Source organism: Phallusia mammillata, chromosome 4 (genome assembly GCF_965637545.1).
Source record: "Phallusia mammillata chromosome 4, kaPhaMamm4.hap1.1, whole genome shotgun sequence".
NCBI lineage: Eukaryota > Metazoa > Chordata > Ascidiacea > Phlebobranchia > Ascidiidae > Phallusia > Phallusia mammillata.
In genome coordinates this window covers 6492174-6510268 of record NC_137255.1, presented here as the reverse complement: position 1 = coordinate 6510268, position 18095 = coordinate 6492174, and the positions used below count along the sequence as shown (strand labels likewise).

The 18095-nt window shown below is 37.9% G+C and overlaps 5 protein-coding genes and 1 long non-coding RNA gene across 9 annotated transcripts; 2 read left to right on the top strand and 4 right to left on the bottom strand.

The window, feature by feature from the left end:
- Window positions 1–1315: 1315 nt before the first annotated feature.
- LOC145224459 (leukocyte elastase inhibitor-like) lies at window positions 1316–4951 on the bottom strand. The gene is made up of 7 exons (XM_080090953.1): window positions 4674–4951; window positions 4473–4603; window positions 4157–4270; window positions 3465–3714; window positions 2726–2910; window positions 2093–2257; window positions 1316–1738 (listed from the first exon to the last, which is right to left on the bottom strand). Exons 1-7 carry the CDS (start codon window positions 4858–4860, stop codon window positions 1544–1546), a joined length of 1227 nt encoding a protein of 408 aa, XP_079947079.1. The 5' UTR covers window positions 4861–4951; the 3' UTR covers window positions 1316–1543.
- Window positions 4952–5272: 321 nt separating this feature from the next.
- LOC145224457 (tRNA-splicing endonuclease subunit Sen54-like) lies at window positions 5273–10057 on the bottom strand. Of its 4 annotated transcripts, XM_080090946.1 has the most exons (7): window positions 9662–10057; window positions 9455–9585; window positions 9135–9282; window positions 8951–9043; window positions 8750–8854; window positions 8287–8537; window positions 5273–6903 (listed from the first exon to the last, which is right to left on the bottom strand). In XM_080090946.1, the coding sequence occupies exon 7, from the start codon at window positions 6885–6887 to the stop codon at window positions 5373–5375; it is 1515 nt and encodes a 504-aa protein (XP_079947072.1). In that variant the 5' UTR covers window positions 6888–6903; window positions 8287–8537; window positions 8750–8854; window positions 8951–9043; window positions 9135–9282; window positions 9455–9585; window positions 9662–10057; the 3' UTR covers window positions 5273–5372. The 4 variants fall into 4 exon arrangements, with proteins under 4 accessions (XP_079947072.1, XP_079947074.1, XP_079947075.1 ...); XM_080090948.1 differs by lacking the exon at window positions 9662–10057 and having other exon boundaries at window positions 9455–9591; XM_080090949.1 differs by lacking the exons at window positions 8951–9043; window positions 9135–9282; window positions 9455–9585; window positions 9662–10057 and having other exon boundaries at window positions 8750–8862.
- LOC145222649 (serpin B10-like) lies at window positions 8382–9583 on the bottom strand. Its single transcript, XM_080088819.1, has 4 exons — window positions 9455–9583; window positions 8951–9043; window positions 8750–8854; window positions 8382–8537 (listed from the first exon to the last, which is right to left on the bottom strand). The coding sequence occupies exons 1-4, from the start codon at window positions 9581–9583 to the stop codon at window positions 8382–8384; spliced, it is 483 nt and encodes a 160-aa protein (XP_079944945.1).
- A 2151-nt stretch (window positions 10058–12208) lies between the features above and the next one.
- Window positions 12209–14095, top strand: LOC145224465 (uncharacterized). The gene is made up of 2 exons (XR_013859659.1): window positions 12209–12764; window positions 12893–14095. It is a non-coding gene; the product is annotated as an uncharacterized LOC145224465 (long non-coding RNA).
- Window positions 14096–16480: 2385 nt separating this feature from the next.
- LOC145224462 (uncharacterized) lies at window positions 16481–17111 on the top strand. The gene is made up of 3 exons (XM_080090956.1): window positions 16481–16564; window positions 16647–16705; window positions 16771–17111. The coding sequence occupies exons 1-3, from the start codon at window positions 16481–16483 to the stop codon at window positions 16982–16984; spliced, it is 357 nt and encodes a 118-aa protein (XP_079947082.1). The 3' UTR covers window positions 16985–17111.
- On the bottom strand, window positions 16974–17492 carry LOC145224464 (uncharacterized). Its single transcript, XM_080090957.1, has 3 exons — window positions 17412–17492; window positions 17221–17355; window positions 16974–17105 (listed from the first exon to the last, which is right to left on the bottom strand). The coding sequence occupies exons 1-3, from the start codon at window positions 17466–17468 to the stop codon at window positions 16974–16976; spliced, it is 324 nt and encodes a 107-aa protein (XP_079947083.1). The 5' UTR covers window positions 17469–17492.
- Between the last annotated feature and the right edge of the window lie 603 nt (window positions 17493–18095).

The following is an 18095-nucleotide window of genomic DNA, read 5'->3' as shown; positions in this document are numbered from 1 at the left end:
GAGTCCCGGAAAGTTCGAAGATTTTTCTAGCCTACACCTTACCATATTGCGAATGCTTGGTGACTGGCTGATTCGGTGTGACGCCTTAGGTGCTGGCGTGCAATGATTCCTATTCAAACAATTTCAAAAGCTTGGAATCTGTCTGAAAGTACGTAGAACCAATTCCATAAAGCATTTTCCAATTTGTTTTATTGAAAAGAGTATAGAAAATACACACAAGGCCGAGTCAAAAAGAATTTAATGATTGATTAGGCACATAGGCTACATACATAGCTACCAAAAAACACACAATTTTGCCAAATACTGAAATAAAGAAAGGCAACCTAATACTGCATCGTAGACCGGGTTTCGAACCAAGGACTTAAGGACTTTACAGCTCATCGTGACTTTGAATACGTCCGGCTGGTCGCTTATAGGCCCCCATGAGATGGAAAACAGAACTGGAGCGACGTCGCACCACCACAATGAAGGGATGATCAGCGTATACTACAGAGCGTTCTTTGGATCTATCGGCATCTGACCTTTCTGCTAACACTTGGCCGCCCGCTTCGTCAACCTGTGGTTTACACAGCAGAAAAATAATAGGATTGAAACATTGAATTATGAACCCAGTAGTTCTAAACTTTGCCTACGTCCCAAACAATTAAATACAAAACCTTAATGCACCCATAGAAACAGTGCCGGATTAGTGGTCCGCTGGCCTGTAGGCACATTTTATAAGTGGCCCGAAAATCAGGGTTGCCAACTAAAAAATTCGAATTATCAGTGTTGCCAAATCATTGCACTGATTTTAAAGTGGCCTGGATTTTTGACTGGCCTGTAGGCACGTGCCTCTTTTGCCTAATGGTTAATCCGGCACTGCATAGAAACAAAGAAGGTCAAACTTTTGATGTCTTGGTTTAAACATGCTTCCTAAGAATATTGTACGATATTATTTACATTAAAAAAAATGTAACACACACGAAGGACCTCAATTATAACACTTAATGCCCCCCTAAAAACCGAATTCCACATAAACTGTGTTGGGAACTTATCTTTTTTGAATATTTGGTTTGAAGTACAATGAAAAGCTCTAACAATATCGTCAAGGCACAGTTTGTTTGCTAAACGAAAAAGTATTGCACACATAATACACGGCGGGGTTAGTGGCAATGGCGCCATACACTTTTTATCATCGACCCATTGTCTCAGGAACTTGTTTAGTAATGCTTTTCCTGCAGGAATTTTTTTTAACTAATCGACGTTTCGACGTCCCATACAAGCGTATCTTGCAAGACAAAGACTGCATGGGACGTCGAAACGTCGATTATTTACAATAAAAACTGCTGGGAGAGCAATGCTCGTTTATACTTTATGCCTGTCAGCAATAGCTTATTTATTATTTGGGAAACACTGGGACTTAAAAGTAAATCTCGTAGCAACACATGGAACATACACATCAAATATACAATGGTGCCGAACGTTAACGCACAAAGTTTGGTCCCCATGAAAAAAAGAACCAAATGAACATAAAATGATAAACGATGAACGAAACAAATACGCCCTAAAACTCATCATGGTTCATCAGTGGGCCTTCTGGCCGTTGCAGACGACCCATGAACAGGACCAAACCGGTTCCCTCATGGCGAATGGCCCACAGGAACGGGTGGTTGGCCACAAATTCGGGCCTGATATCCAATGATCGGGCCACAATTCGTACAGTTGTGGCTGCAGCTGCCACGCTGCCTTCTTCGTTAACCTGATAAAATTTGGCGAATTGAAAATTTGGGCGAAGGGAAGGGGGTTCGAATCCCAGCGCGGGTAACCGTCATTGTGTTTTGAGCCACGGGCCAAATAAATTCAGTAGAATTTGGGCAAAAAATTCCCGTTCGATGCAAATTATATTCATTTTATATTGAAATCTTGTTATTTCACGGGCGCTATACTTGTTGTAAATGGAAACCAGGATTGAAATTTTTAGCAATTATATTCTTTGTATTAGGTCTGTTTTATGTATTAGCCTTATTACTTAGGCCTCATAACGTTCGGCACCATGCTATCTTAACACGGACAATATACAGCCTTGCAAAGAGGCACATGCTGGTGAACTTACCTCCAATACTGCCTTGTGCAGAATCTGATCTACATTGAGGTTGGGGTTTTTAGCCAGACCCGACAAATCGGCTTTGCTTTGGTCGAAAACGTCGGTCACTCCGAGTTTGGGCAAAACTTCATGCAAGTTGAGTGATTCCTCGAGCTTAAACTTTGGAAGAGTTATCTAAAAACACAAACACAAGTCAATAGGGATAGACCAAGCTGAACTGAAAATATATATACATGTAAAACACACAGCAGTTACTGTTGGGTTAAATTCCTCAAAATAACTGAGCCTGTGTAACTCAGTTGGTAGAACGCTAGTTCCGGAAAGGCTTCTATCCTGGGTTCGAATCTCACCGCAGGCTGGATTTTTCTAGCCAACGTCTCGCCCTACGGGAACGCTTGGTGACAGACTTAATTCGCTATTACGCATTCAATGGACCTTGCGTACTGTAATTTGTGATTCTTTCTAATCATTTACAAAAAACATGCTATAAAAAGAAAAATGTTGCACATTTTAGTAGGAAATAAAATCGCTGCTGTTGTATATTGAAGGCAAAACCTTTCTGAATAAGCCGTACAAGTCGTACAATATACAACTTAGGGCCTATAAAAACGACTGACCGCTGCAACCATAAGCCATACTTACATCAACGGTTCTGTAGCCGATTTCGGAAATCCAGCGGGTGAGGTTTTCCGGGTTCAGATTGGCTTCAACCTTTTTCAAGTCGAAGTTTTCAGGCAAGAGCACATACATACTGTATTCTTTGCCCGCATACGGTAATTCTACGATCTGAAGAGTAAGTTCTTCAACGTAGCCATACCGGAATTTGCCTGTAAATAAAAAAAATAAGTTTATTATTTCGCTTGGTGAAAGAACACATAGACACAATTGCAATGAACAATCACCAAGCCGGAAATAGCCACGCAACGTTAAAAGGTTATGGGGCGCAAAAAACGCGAAGGGCACAATTGGTGGATCATGATACTAAGCGCGCTGTAGCTACACCGTATTATGAAGCAGCGTTACGTGGCGTGAGCTCACAAGAGCGTGAGTTTGGCGCAATGTGAGTGTAAAATGACTGGACGTCGGTGGAGAGGGGTGGGGGCTAGAATCTAACTACCAGCGTTAATTAAAGAGGATAGAGTTCGACAGGAATAGAAACCGCCAAAAGAACCCCTGCCGGAAAGTTTCAAGCGCAGAAGGAAGAGCAAACACACAAAATTTAATTAATACGTGGGGTTTTGCCTATACAGCGCACAAAGTGTTTAACTCAATTCAAGTCAAAAAATGTTTTTCCCTCGGGTTTATTTCAAGCAAAAACCTTCAGACCAACGAAACTGTAAATAATACACACCTTTACTGAATGAGAGAAAACGTTACTAACCTCTTTGGAACATGAACGGTGTCTTCACAACTGTGTAATGACTGACATAAAAGGCTCTTTGTTCAGTCTGTTGCTCGCTGAATTTGGAATGCCAGTTACCACGAAAATACAGTGCGTTTGCGATTACCAAGGCTGTATTGCCATCCACCGAATCTTTTGCCAACATTGATGGAATTTTGCCGTCTGTTTTTTCGCTAATCCAGTTGTTTATCGACTCTACCGATTTTTCAGGATTTTTGGCGAAGTCCAACTGAAGAAATAAACATATTAGGTTTTGTGGGAAACATATTAAGTCTATAACTGCAGACAGTGCACACTTTTTCGCCCTATGCCTATAAGGTCTCGTCAGTGCAGTTGGTGTCTAGATCTAGGCCGTATTGGCTATAGTGTTGCCTAGCCATCCAACGGCACTCCACTTTGTTGGAAGCAACAGGCTGAAAAGCCATGCCTCACCTATCCTATGCCACAACTGGGCGTAAACCACATGGTAAACTGGTTAAAAGCAACTATTTAGAAACTAAAGTGAAGGTAGAAACAGTGTGCACTGTCTGCAGCTTATCATCTATTGGCTTGATGTTTTACATAAATACAAGTCATGATCCTGAGGCCCAATAACCACTACTCAAGTGATAGAGTATACAAGAATAAGACAAGTTAAAACAAGACGCTTAAGCATTAAAAACATTACATACCGAGTCAACTTGTGCTCCATACACAGTTAAAGCATTTTTGTAATCTTCGAGCACTTTTAGTTGGTCGTTGGCAAAGACTCGGTTTGAGGATTTGATAGTGACATTTTCGGCAGTCTGCAAAACAAAAACACATTTTTTCAGTAAATTCTACAAAAAGACAAATTTCCTTCTAAAACTACACATGTAAGACGTAAAAACGACAGATTAAAAAAAAAACGTTAAAAGACACGAAATCAGGAAAACAGACGTAGGAATAAACAAGAGCTTTCGTACAAAACAACTCGTACATATGTTACTAGGAATATAGAACACGCACCTTGTCTAGCAGCAGACCGTGCAATTCGCCAAAAGCGGAATGAAATTTTCCCTCGAGCTTGTTGAATCTAAAAACTTCGTCAATCTGGTTTGCAGTATCGCCTTTTGCCCCAAGGTGCGTCATAGCCATGGCTGTAACACATCACAATAAGTTGTATTTTTCACACTAAACTAAAACAAGACTTTCAAAAAGAATACTGACCTGCTGCTACACTGACTGGCGAAAACATGATGTTTTCCGTTGAAGGGTCTGCAATTAGTTTTTTGTAGAGATCGATGCTGAATTGGACATTCGATTCAGACAGTTTAGCAACATCTCCATCAAGGTCCAATGTCTTTGCGAGAGCCACAGCAAAAAGGCACGAAACGTACAACATAATACGAGCCATATTTCTGCACAACTCTACTACGCTAGTACTAGGCTTGTAACTCACGCTAAAACGAGAAAGGAAACCGCTGGTAAACGCCAATGAACACAGACGAATGTGGGTTATTCTGTCTGCCGGCCGGTATTTATGAGCCGGCGAGAGAAACTTCCAGAAGTTCGCCCGGCAAATTGCACGTCGCTGCGAACGCCGCGTGGCCTTTTTACGCCCTACAGACAATTTGATAACCCAGATTTTTTTAAAGCACCGCTATTTGGATTGCACAGCCCGAAGGTGTTATTTGCATCCTTTTGAACAATGCGAGTTAACAGAGCGTGAAAGTAAAACACAAGCTATCCCGTTTTCAAATTTAGGACAAAACTTATATATTTAATAATTTGATGGAATCAACATTAAAAGTATGATTATTATATGCTTTATAATTTTAAAGTGGATAAGAATGCACATCCCCTTAACTATAAAAACAAAACTTATTTGCCTAGGTAAGAAATGTCTATGATGCAGAGTAAAACAATTTATCCCAAACTTGTGTCAACTGGAATCAAAATGCTGTCAGAAGAAAGGAAAAAAATTCTACCAAAGTCAACCATAGCAAATTTAACAGGTACATTATTACTTTTTTGATCTAAAGAAACCACATCATGCAAATCAGGAATTTTGTTATTTTGTGTGCAAACAACAATTCTTAAACATGGTTTACCTGGTTGAGTTTTTTTAAATGGTTTCGTTTTGTCTGTCTGAAAGACATTGTATTTTATATTAAATGGATCAGTTTCTGAAACCTGTGCATTAGGTTTACAACTTTGCAATGTGTCTATCTTAATTTTGTTTAAAACTTCTAAAGTAGTATGTGCATCATTTGGTTGCAATAATGGCCTAACTTTCCCACTGTGCATAGTTCGACATAATTCAACCTGTTTTTGTTCCATTTCTTTTTTGTTTTCTCTCATCAAAAAGTTGTAATGCTTCCAATTGGTTGCAGTCCTTCGAATCTCATCAAATTTGATTTTTTTAGGATAAGAAAAGTCATTTGGATGCAATACATCAGTGTCTCTTAGTCCATCATCACGCCTTATTCGTTCATGCCAAATAACAGGCAATAGACAATGTTCTGAAGATGTGTTTGTTGGTAAATATGATTTGTCAATATTCTGTGTAAAAATGTTTAATTTCGAATTCCCAAAATCTAGAAATTTAATTGGCTCTTGGCTTTCAGTGTTAAATCTTAAGCAATGCATTTCATCAGAATCTTTAAAAGTGGTGTGACTAGTAATCCACCATTCTTTATGTTCAGTTGTATGACTGTCTTTTTGTAAAGCAGTAGAATTGGATTTGGCATTTAGGCCATTTCTACTGTCGTTGGATACATTTATTGTTTTTTGAACTTTTTTCTGTTGTTCATTGGCATCTTTAGAGTGAGCTCTCTTTTTAATGTCATTACTACAGTGAGCAAGGTCACTACCACTTTCTTCAGAACTTTCGCATTTATACCGTTGTAACCTATATCCCAGTTTTGACAAGTGCGAATAAACTTGGTATTCTTCAATAGTGCTTAGTCTGTCTTCAGGAACTTCACACAATAGCATTGAATAGGCATTCTGCATTGACATTGGTACTCCATTGAACAACAGCTCTATTTCACCCACATCCAGCAAAAACAATGCTTCCTCAGGGTACAGTGCAAAAAATCCATTAGAATGATGGTGACATTTTGTTTGCATAAATTTTCCCTGCTTGGTTACTTTGGCAACAGCAAATTCTGGCAGCCATTCTGCAGTCCCTAGATTTCCAAGCTTTGCTACTTTCCAAGAGGAATATATTGTCCTTAATGTATCATAATAATTTTCCAATTTTCTGGCCTCCTCGGCGGAATCAAATTTATTGCTAAATTTTACACCACCTTTTGGAGGAAGACGTGTTTCTCGAAAACCGGGCCTGTTTTGCAAAATTTCTTCTGCAAAGGCCACATCATCTTTGCCCCAACCTCTGTCTTGTATTTCCTTTTCTTCTGATGTTTCATCAGGTTCCATGCAAGCTTTTTTGGCCCTAAAAAACGAAAACACGTTGGTGTTGTCAACAATACAAATTTTGCGTCACAAAGTCACCAGTGCGTGTCGTGGTTAGCCAAGCGTCCTAAAATGCCCAGGAAGGAACTTTTCTTTAGTTTGCAATGACATTATTATGCAGTTGGTCTTATTAGACGCCCCTAAAAACATAGCTATTACGTTATTGTTTTAGGTGTGGACAGAGATGCATGTGACGGCAACGACGGACTCCTTTCAGCAAATTTACTAGGTCATGCGCTGTTGATTCAGATGAACATCAAATGAATGGTCGTTGTTTTGGTTTTGCACAGATGGATACTGTGAGTATTTGCGTTTTTCACGGTTTTTATTTTTGTTGGTTAGACGCGTTGGACAAAAGGGGACTATCAAACATCTAAAATGACTTCGTTATCTCTGCTTATTCAGGTACACATCATAGGCTACGTTCAATTAGATCTATAAAACGGGACACAGGCAGTGGTGAGATTTATTTATTTTGTCAGCCGGTTCTATCACAAAAGTGATATTTTCAGCCTGTTCTGTTACAAAAAGTCCATTGACAGTAACCAGTAATGCTAACCGGTTTTCATAAAATTTCGTGAGACGGTTCTATAGAAACGGTGCGAACCGACTGAATCCCACCACTGAATGTCAGATTCGGTTACCAATTATCATATCCGTATGAGCGAAATTCCGGACGGTTTTAATAAATATCTTAGGCGACAGCAAACATCTGTTATAATGCGTCATAAAGCTTGTTGATACATGTTACCAACCCAAACAGTTTCACTTTTGGTAAAATAGCATTGCTATTTTAAAAAGCAAGAGAAAAGGTTGTTTTGAAGATTTTCAGGATCCGGTTCTTTAACAGAGCATTGATAGCTTTCTAGACGCAGAAAATAGCCTTTATTTCACCAACATGCATCAAGGGATGAGTTGAGTTTATTTCGCTTGGTGAAAGAAAACTTAGCGGCACAAATATAGCAGTTAGTGTCATTTAATCAGAAAAAGCTGCACAACGTTGAAACATTACGAGGTGGTGTAGGCCTATCATGACTGAACGCACTCCAGTTACACCGTACGGAAAAACAAGCGGCTACAAATAGAACGGGAAACGAGATAAAAAACGCATTTGACCATACATTTTTGTTACCAACAAAGATTCGTTATTTTGCTGCGTTCAAACAATGCGCACAGTGTTCTTTTTACGTTAAATAAGTTATAACCTAGTTTTGTAACAGAACCGGCTGAAAGGTAGCCTATGACTTTTGTGGTAGAAACGATATACAAAAAAAATGAATTCCGCAACTGGCCGCTATCGTTGATTTTACCGAATAGGTTCAGCAAAGCAAATATTTTACCGCTAATCAAAAATGTCACTAACCTTTCTGGAACATGAACGGCGTCTTCACAACTTTGTCTTGAGTGACATAAAAGTCCTTTTGCTTGGTATTTTCTTCGCTGAACTTAGAATGCCAGTCAGCGCAAAAAATACAGTGCGTTTGCGATAACCAATGCTGTGTCATGGTTCAAAGAATCAGTAGTCAACATTCTTGGAATTTTGCCTTCAGTTGCTTCGTTAATCCAGTTGTTGATCGAGTTTACCGATTTTTGAGGATTTTCGTCAAAATCCAACTGAATAGGTGTGAACATTTTTATAGCTGATAACACACTATATACTGGATATGTTGAGACCTCATTAAATTGCTAATTAAAAGCGAAGTATGGTCACCGTATAACTGTGTTTCGGCTGCAGTTAACAATGAATAAGAAACACTCTAGTGTAAACAAATGTTTTGTTTAATTAAGTTTCCTAGAGATAAGAGAGCTTAGAACACATTACATACTGAATCAACTTGAGCTCCATAAATCTTTAAAGCTTGTTTGTAATCTTCATGCACTTCTAGATGTTTATTGACAAACACTCCGTTCGAAGATGTAATTGTGATAGACTTTAACACAAAAAAGTAGGTTTTTGTCAGTAACATATACGATTCTAACATCAATTGTAGACAAACAACATATTGAATGATTAAAATATCACCTACCGGTGAATCGTATCCTAAACCGAAAAAAATTTCCAACATTTTTTCTCGGTCCAACCGTTGAAATGGCGATTCAATGGTGAGATTTTCAGCAGTCTGCACATAAAGAAATAGGTCGTTTTCTCCCCGGTACAAATTGTAGCACAAGTTTTAAATAAAAACACTTAAACAATGAACGTATACACACCTGTATAAATGGATATGGACGTGTACACAAGCCACAAGTACTGTTTTCTTGCGGGTAAAAAAAGGTCGTCCCAGTCGCGTAGTAGTTGCTTTTTCTCGTATTTCGATTTTAAAGAATGTTTTGAAATCTTTTTAGTGCTGATCTGCACCTATAAAGAAACAATTTTAACGCAAATGCAAACCAAATCCTCATTAGCATATGTAACTTCAATAGGCCCCAGGAGGTTGTAAAACACAACGTTTTTACCAAAAACTGCAAAAACAGTTTTAAAAACTTTAAAAACCAGCTGAAACATTAGTCGTCAAAAGTACAATACCAACATTTTTAAACAGTTGATCGTGCAGTCCACCAAAAGTACTATGAAATTTTCCCTCGAGTCTGTTGAAACCAAAAACCTCCTCAATCTGCTTGGCAGTCTGGCCGTTTGCTCCAAGGTGTAACATTGCCATAACTATAACGCAGCAGAAAAACATTTATGTTTAGTTACAGAAAAAGTTATAGAAACGCTATAAAATGAAAATACTAACCTGCTGTTATACCCACTGGAGAAAAAAAAAGAAGGGAAAGTCAACGAATGTCTGTATAAACGACTTTAGCAATATGTACCTTATTTCTATATTTATTCGTGGTGATTTTTTCACATGAAGCGTGTATCATGTTTTAACCATATAGTACAGGGGTGGGCAAACTTTTCAGTGCAAGGGCCGCATTCAAAAGTTTATAATCTTATCGGGCCGCATGGTATTTCACCAACGGCCGCCAATTGCTTGCTTGTTGTTTTGTTTTAAAACAACTGATGCAAAGAATAAGGTTTGTATCATATATATACCATTTAAAGTCGCCTGAAGTGCTCTGATTAACAATTTCTAACTTGTGCATAAGTTTAGCTGAACGGAGCTAACTGTTTATGACGTCATAAACTGTATTGTAACGATTGCAGTGCCCGTTTTTTCGCATTGTTTGTACATAATAAGCGGATAAAAAGCCTGGCGCATGGTTATTACTAGACTGATAATCTTTTTTCCTGTCCCACGAAATCTGTTTTAGCAGTTTGAAAATCAAAATATTTAGCAAAATAGATTGCGGCCGCAGGTTGTGCACCCCTGCGCAAAATTATTACATAGTATATTTTCAGCAATATGCAAATACGTTTGTTCATGATTGTACAAACATTGGTTGAAACGCTACAATTGTAATTGTTTCAAAAAAACAAGCGTTTGTTGCAACAAAGGCTGAACCACGTTTTTTGTTGATAAAGTCCTTGTGCCAAAGTTTGGGCGTCAACAGTGCAAAGTGGGCTGTAAAACGTGAATCGCTTTTACTTTTATCGAACGAAGAAATTGTGTCAAGTGACGATTTGCATAATAACGTGGCAGGCTCAAGCACGTGAAAAGTATCTGTGTTTAGTTCCAAAGTATCGTGCGGGTACAGATACTGCACATGATATTGGTTTTAGCAAGTCGCACCCCCGGTATTTTTAAAACTCTGCGCCTGTGCTCATAGTACTATTCAGCGTTACTCGGAAACATTTGGCGGGCCGCATGAACTCCTTTGCCGGGCCGCATGCGGCCCGCGGGCCGTAGTTTGCCCACCCCTGATATAGTATATAAGCTTAATTTATGTCAATATGCACCTAATTGTTTGATATCGTAAGTACCTTTCAAAATTTCCCCCCTCTTGCACAATTTCTGTCGGCGCCCCTGGAAACCACCAACAAGAATGGGGGGTTTTCGTCAGCGTTTTTTTTTAGCTAGCGCAAAAATTCCTCGCTGGCAAATTTAAAGTCGCGAAAAATGCCACATTCTTGTGCATCCTGCAGACATAAAAACCCAAAGCAAAGCAGGGGCGCAATTACGATGCTTATGTGATCATCAAGGCGAGTCGCTTTACTTTAGCATCGTAAGCGCAACGACAAACAATTGAAATCACATCTGGTGTTATGGTTAAGGTCATGATATTGTTAAAGACGTTTGTATAGACATTCAATGACTTTCTCTCCTTCACTAATATCATGATACTTTTTTTCATTAGGATTTTCGATTTTTTTCAATTTTGAGGTGCTTTAAAATCTCCAAAGGAAGCGAAGGCACCCTCTTGCCCCTACGCACTGTAAATGGTAGTCGTGGAAACTAACACCAAAATTGGTGGTCCACAAACTCCAACCTAGGGTGGAGTTGCTTCCCACCTTTAGATAACGAAGGTGGTAAGTTCCACCTGTGAATTCCACCATAGTAGGTGTGCATTTGCCCCCATTGGTGGCAACCAACACTCAGCTGTCTGCACCACTGTAGGGTGTCGGTATCTCCACCTTCAAAGGTGTTCCAGTACAACAGGGTTTCACAAAATTTAATTTGCACTTCGCTTACAGCTTGTTTGAAACACGCTGTACACCAATGTGACGATTTTTCAGTGGTAAATTTAGAAGACAGCAGAAAAGTTGTAGAGACTTGACCAATTGTTTCGGAAAGCAAATGTCGAACACCCAATAGCTGCAGATCATTGCAACTACGGCTTGTGGCAAATTAGGTGCAACACATAACTTCTTTCCATCAACAAACACCAAGTATTCTTGTTTGTTTCAAAATACATGTGGAAACATGTTTTCATCCTCCTGCATATCATAAAACAAGTTATAACCCACAGCATTTGTGCAAAATAGCATCATTTCAGAGTCAATTACAATTTAACAATAAAAATATTACTGGTACATCACCCATTGCTTAAACCGTACACATATTAAGATTCTCCAGTCTCTGCAGCATTTTTTGGTCATCAAATTTTTCCATGAATGTTTGCAATACATCTACTTTAAGAATCAATTCTGTTGCCAAAAATATCTGAAACAGACAAATCACTGGACATTCCAATTTCAATAAAATGGTTATTACATTAAAATGGGTACATTAAATATAATGTGAAAAGATCCACCTACCAAATTGATTTCATGAAGTGTTGGAAACTAGTCTAAAATGTCATTACTTGCTGCACCTCTTGTAATGATATTTCTCCGAAACTCGAATGTACTGTTACATCGCCATCGTACATATTATTATGTTTTCTATGTTTCCCGCCAGTAGGCTTAGGTAGAGCTACTAACACCAACCGTTTCTCCTGATCCGAAAGTGCTTAATTTTCGACAGGTGGCGCAAAGAGCACTTTTTTCATTTAAAACGGTATATCTCAAAAAATGCTAACGGTTAGGGCTATTAGGGTTGGGGTAAGGTATTAGTACTCAAAATTCAATAAAACTAATCCAAAAAATTAGTTACTAATGCAAAAATTTTATGTAAATATTTCCCAGCCCAACCCATTTATAGCCGCTAAATAAATAATTCAGCTCTTTACGTCACCTATCGAAAATTAAGCACTTTTGGATCAGGAGAAACGGTTGGTGTTAATAGCTCTACCGTAGGCATATTTCCAAAATGTAATCTATTTCGCATATGGGGCTTTTTTAACCAATCAGAGGGACGGATTTTTGCGGACTTTCGTTACGTCACGTAGGCCGTTGCGTAGTGGTTTACTTTGCGTATTTTTGATGTTGTAAGGTCGTCACTGCTTTTTCAAGTCAAAATAATATTTTATTTTGAAAATATGGCGAAAATGGAAGCATTCAGTACAAAAGTGCAGGTAATGACCAGTATATAATGTATTGCAATAAACTAGATAGATTATATTTTTCTCTTTGTAAAATTACTGATATTATGCACAGCAGCACACAGGCTACTTTCAGAGAAATATATGCAATTTTGTTTTAGATACCATCGCATCATGAAAGCAAGCAGCAAGATAGAAGTGTTCATGTTTACTAAAATGCAATGCTTGCATGTAATGGCAACAATGAGGGCTGGTCTTTTATATTTAAAGCTACTTTTAAAAGGCTGTATGGCTATAGAGACCTATAATCACCATCACTTACCATACTTTAAATGACATAAATATCTGAAATCAACATACTGCTTAAACTTCCAAAATGTTTACAGTGATCAGCAGTATAATCTTACACTGCAAAAAAAATTAGCTAGCTATGAAGCCAAAAAATAAAAAAGGCTGAATTCAAGCCAAAAATGGTTTGGAATGGCCCATTTTAAAAATCTTTTTAAACATGGCTTATATCAATCCAGTATCGGCTTGTAATGAGCCATGTTTCTACTTTCACACTAAAAGTTTGTTGGCTGAAAATTAAAAATGGTTTCGGCTCATTTCCAGTCAAAAAATAAGGGAAAAATGAGTCAGTACAGTTAAAGGTTGGTCCTTATGGCTCAATAGTGAGCCATTATTTTTTGCAGTGTACTATCAATTCTGTAATGAGTTGACATCTTTTGTTGTTAACAACCTTTGGATTATACAAATACCCAGTTCAAATGCTGTGTTATTTTCTTGTAACCAAGTGTTTGTGGGTGCTATTTTTTTTAATAGCATATAGGCCCATGTCAGTTGATTTGTTGACCTCTCCAATCTGTCCTAAAATTGTTTTTGGCAAGTACAGAACAATAATTGCCTATGCACCTCCTTCCAAAAAGCACTCATTTAAGTTATGGTGGGGCAAAACACATGTATCAAATCCTGAGGTTCTGTAAAAGATATTTAAAATGTGTAAACGAAAGCTTTCGTGGTCAATAGTTGGAAATAATAAAATGAAATACCATCATTCTATTTTAGATTTTGGTATAGTATGATTGTATAAACATGTTGGAAACCTCACATTAATATCCTTGTCAAAAACTAGTGTTGTTTATATTGGTGTCAAAACTACTGGTTGCCTTGACCTTGTTGTCATTAAAAAAATTTAGGCCTGAAAAACCTTTTTGTTCACTACCAATTTACCTAGTACACCAAATTTTTCATTTTCTGCAGTGTATCCGTTAAAGTGTCCTGTATAAGCCTCCCGAATTGCACTGCCTTCGTGAGTCTTGTGGTCGTATATGTGTAATTAATAAACTGGAAAATGGCAAGCATAATGATGACTTTAAAAAAGGCAGGCATAGTGTTTAACCATAAGCAAGCAGTCAATTTTAATTTGTTGTCTTTTCTTTCCACAAATATCCAAAACCATTTCATTTTTATTAAACAAACATTAATCACATTTTATCACCAATATGAAACAAGTTGCACATATTAGTTTCACAAGTTAACAGATCTTTAAAATGTAACAATACTTTTCATAATCTTTTGAGACAATACATACACATTAAAACATTTTTGGATTGCACTGTGTCAATCTGACACACTGGAATGCACTGCGTCAATCTGAAATAACTTTTTTAAGACCCCAATTATACATTACACATAAATTTTGAAATGCTTGTGTCAGGTCAGCCAGACTTTTTCTGTAGTCTATCCTTTCCGAAGTTTGATAGTTTTGGCAATGTAGAGGTTCTTTTTTTCAGAAAATATACATAAATATATACAATCTCTTGTGAAGATTGTTCTATTGAGTTATGATATGTTCATGATCAAATTAATAATGACACAAACATCGTCGAAAATGCTGAGGCTTAAGCATACTTCCATGCGGCAACAATAAATGTCCTACAATGATACAGCACTCAATCCTGAAATAGTGTGCTTTGGATAAGAGTGGTTGTTGGCAACTGCACTTCTTTATCTGCTACAAGCAACTTGGTCCTATTTGATTGCATTTGTTAAGTTGCCTCGGTGTTAAGTTTGACTTAAACATTTATAGATACAAGGCATAGAGTGTTGAATTTAATTGCACTGGTTTTTTTAGGACTAGAAAATGTTTGATACACATTTATTGGAAATTAAATCGGTATAAATTAGGGCTCAAATAATTAACTTCATTGACATAGCTGTCCCCAATTTGGCTTGATACACGGTTAAAATTTGGACCAACCCCCAGTCGTCAGATTGGTTGACCAAACCAATTTTTTGACAAAAATTCAAGGTCAAATTTGGATAAATTTTTGCTGGTACAAAGACAACTTGGAATTCCAGCTTGTATCAGAGATTTCACATCTGCAGAAAGACTGTCCACTCTATCCAAGCCAATTTGACTATTCTTCTGCTGAAGTTTTTTCCTCCAAAAAACATTTCGGTTCTTTCTTTTGTTACTACCAATCCAGCAAGTGCTTCTACGAAATGTTGTGCTTCTATTTTTTGAGTTTTAGCTGCAACTTTAAAGGTCTATGGTTTTGCCTACACAACAACTAAAGTTCAGTTTTTTTTAATTTAATTACCATTACTATTAAAACTACACGCATAGTACGCTTACACTGGCATCACTATAAACAATGCTATTACCATTAAAACTACATACATATGCTTAAACTGGCATAACTCTAAGCAATGCTAATGAAAAAGCTACACCTGCGAAACGGAACTTAAAATTTAAAATAAGTTGATTGCATGGTTGTCACGCATCGTGTCCTGTGATTGGTCAAAGGCAAAGTGTTCTCTGATTGGTTTGGACTGACGAAGCGGCGGTGAAAACGATACCTGTGATTGGTTAAAAAAGCCCCATATGCGAAATAGATTACATTTTGGAAATATGCCTACCGTAGGCTTAACTCACTTGTATGGCGCAATGTTGTGCAACCTGGTGACATTGTCTGTCACACATTTGGTGCTTATGATGTCACAACCTTGGCATTGTTTTACTGAAGTCCCAACTTGTAAGCGTGACTGCCTCGTGTTTATTAGCGACTGGATGTTATAGAGCAGTGGTTCTTAACCTTTTTGGTGTGGTTTCCCACTAAAGTGAATCACTAGCTTCGAACTAGCTCCCTCTGTTATTTTCATAATGATGTTTTGTGCCCTACGTTAACAAAAAAAAACGTTCTGTAAATTAAATAAGTTTGTGAAGCGATTTGGTCTGGAACCCCAAACTTATATACTGCAATCTTATTCAGTTTAAATAGTGCTTCTGTGAGAGATTAAAGTTTTTGGAATATTGAAGAGTTTCCTCTGCTTGCAATAGTCAGTTATTGCATGACAATCAACAAAGGAAAGGCCTTTATTCGCGCACAATAGCAAAGTCATTGATACTTTCAGACATGTCTGTGATGTAACAAACGGCCTTGGATTTTTATGCGTCTTGTAAAACAAGGTTAAAAATTATTCTAACATGTTGTTGCGGAAAAATTTTAGGAAAGCAACTTTCAACGATTAATTCAAAGCCCGGTTAGACCTTCGGGCCCGAGTTTGGTTACCTGACTTACATAATTTCCACCAAAAAACATTAAATTTCCCACTAGTGGGAAATTTCCCACCGGTTAAGAACCACTGTTATAGAGGCAGCATGCTTTATCTAATTGACCGGTTATGTTTGTTTCTTTGTTAACGAATAGGAAATTTGTGCTAACTGAACTGTTGCCGGTCGTCCAATGTGTAATTTGTGCATTTCTGGCCCACGGATCCCACCGTCGTCAGCCAACTTGCTGTTTGCTGTAAATAACTGCATTTTTCCGGTAAGCCTTGTTGCTTAAAGTCTCGCAGTTCGTTACTAATGTGTTTTGGTGATGTTTATTGAATTTGATGCTGTATTTGCAGAACGTAAAATCTCCTGAACCCTTTGAATGTTACTGTGACTCTGGTCCTATAATAGTTCGGTAAGAGTCAACTGTACTGATAATTTCTCGTCTGTTTCCTTAACTAAATTAGTGCATATTTGCAGAAACCGCATTTGCCCTTGTGCTCGTCTTGCTGCTGAACCCTTGAGCGCCATCTCTGTCCTGAATTGCCTTAATAAAAGAATTCGTTATTTTGGCTCTTGGTGCCTTGGAGTTGTTGAGCGCGAGGAAAGGCGCGTTGAGAACCGTTCTAGGAATATAAGCGATCGCCCCTGCTGTGCTGTCTGGGCGCATAGAGTCACGCCCTCTACCAATTAAAAGACAGCGCAACAGTACGCTTATGGCAGTCTTCTATTAAATCATGATTTGGATGTGGTTTGGCCAGCTCCAATCGTGCTATTTTAGAATGCAGTGCAACGGATTCCTCATCTTCAAAACTCTGTATGCAAACACACAATTTGGAACATAACCTCACTTTTGGTGTTTAACTGAAAATAAACCTATCTAACTTGCTAAACCTAGAAAACTCTTAATAAATATATGTACATACTCACATCTTTAAACAACCTCTTTAAAGAATCCTGCCTTTCTCGACCGCCATAGTTTATTTTCATGGCAGCAATTTGCACATCTGAATGAAGTCTTCTTATGTCTTTAAATCTTTGTCGCAAACTACAAACCCATGTGCTCTACAAAACAAACCAAAATCAGTACTGTGCTGGGCAGAAATCTCGCACCTACTTACTATTGGACTGCTACTGTTTTGATCTTGCAATACTGGATATGCCTTTACTAATTCCATTAATACTGTTCTTATTTGTAGGGGTGATGGATACCTGTAATTAATTTTTACAGTATTAGTAATATTTAATGTGTACATTACAAGCTATTTTCAAACAAACTAGATCACACTCACATATTATGTGGTGAAATTGAATCACAGATGAGTTGAACAATTTTGCTCCTAATTTTGTTGGTTAGTTTGCTTGGAGAGTTGCAATCTTCCAAAGCATCACCAATGAGTTTTGGAAGCTTGTATGTAACCAACCATCCATTTCTACTGAGGGGGATGTAGTCAGAAGTGAAGATGAGGATAAAGGATGTGTTGCAGTCTCATTATCATTTTGTATCTCCGGCAAACACTCTGAAATTTATTTAATTGCATATTTCTAAGCAACATTTGTACAAATACAAACAACATTAAGACATATTGTCACAATCAACATAAGTGTAACACATTAACTGATGTATTGTATTACATGCAAATACCTTTGACAAGAAGTTTGCCACTTTCTGGCAAATCTGTTAGATTATCTACATCAGGGGTGGGCAAACTACGGCCCGCGGGCCGCATGCGGCCCGCCAAATGTTTCCGAGTAACGCTGAATAGTACTATGAGCACAGGCGCAGAGTTTTAAAAATACCGGGG

What these genes read in the sequence shown, in the direction of transcription:
- LOC145224462 (XM_080090956.1), top strand. Translation starts at nt 16,481, where the DNA reads ATGTGTAATTTGTGCATTTCTGGCCCACGGATCCCACCGTCGTCAGCC. An exon ending in TAAATAACTGCATTTTTCCG is followed by an intron (nt 16,565 to 16,646) that starts GTAAGCCTTGTT and finishes CTGTATTTGCAG; the next exon opens with AACGTAAAATCTCCTGAACC. An exon ending in TCTGGTCCTATAATAGTTCG is followed by an intron (nt 16,706 to 16,770) that starts GTAAGAGTCAAC and finishes GCATATTTGCAG; the next exon opens with AAACCGCATTTGCCCTTGTG.
- LOC145224459 (XM_080090953.1), bottom strand. Translation starts at nt 4,860, where the DNA reads ATGGCTCGTATTATGTTGTACGTTTCGTGCCTTTTTGCTGTGGCTCTC. An exon ending in GCCAGTCAGTGTAGCAGCAG is followed by an intron (nt 4,604 to 4,673) that starts GTCAGTATTCTT and finishes GATGTGTTACAG; the next exon opens with CCATGGCTATGACGCACCTT. An exon ending in ACCGTTCATGTTCCAAAGAG is followed by an intron (nt 2,911 to 3,464) that starts GTTAGTAACGTT and finishes TTTTATTTACAG; the next exon opens with GCAAATTCCGGTATGGCTAC.
- LOC145222649 (XM_080088819.1), bottom strand. Translation starts at nt 9,583, where the DNA reads ATGGCAATGTTACACCTTGGAGCAAACGGCCAGACTGCCAAGCAGATT. An exon ending in GTTTAGGATACGATTCACCG is followed by an intron (nt 8,855 to 8,950) that starts GTAGGTGATATT and finishes TTTGTGTTAAAG; the next exon opens with TCTATCACAATTACATCTTC. An exon ending in ATGGAGCTCAAGTTGATTCA is followed by an intron (nt 8,538 to 8,749) that starts GTATGTAATGTG and finishes ACACCTATTCAG; the next exon opens with TTGGATTTTGACGAAAATCC.
- LOC145224464 (XM_080090957.1), bottom strand. Translation starts at nt 17,468, where the DNA reads ATGGAATTAGTAAAGGCATATCCAGTATTGCAAGATCAAAACAGTAGC. An exon ending in AAAACAGTAGCAGTCCAATA is followed by an intron (nt 17,356 to 17,411) that starts GTAAGTAGGTGC and finishes TTTGTTTTGTAG; the next exon opens with AGCACATGGGTTTGTAGTTT. An exon ending in TAAAGAGGTTGTTTAAAGAT is followed by an intron (nt 17,106 to 17,220) that starts GTGAGTATGTAC and finishes GTTTGCATACAG; the next exon opens with AGTTTTGAAGATGAGGAATC.
- LOC145224457 (XM_080090946.1), bottom strand. Translation starts at nt 6,887, where the DNA reads ATGGAACCTGATGAAACATCAGAAGAAAAGGAAATACAAGACAGAGGT.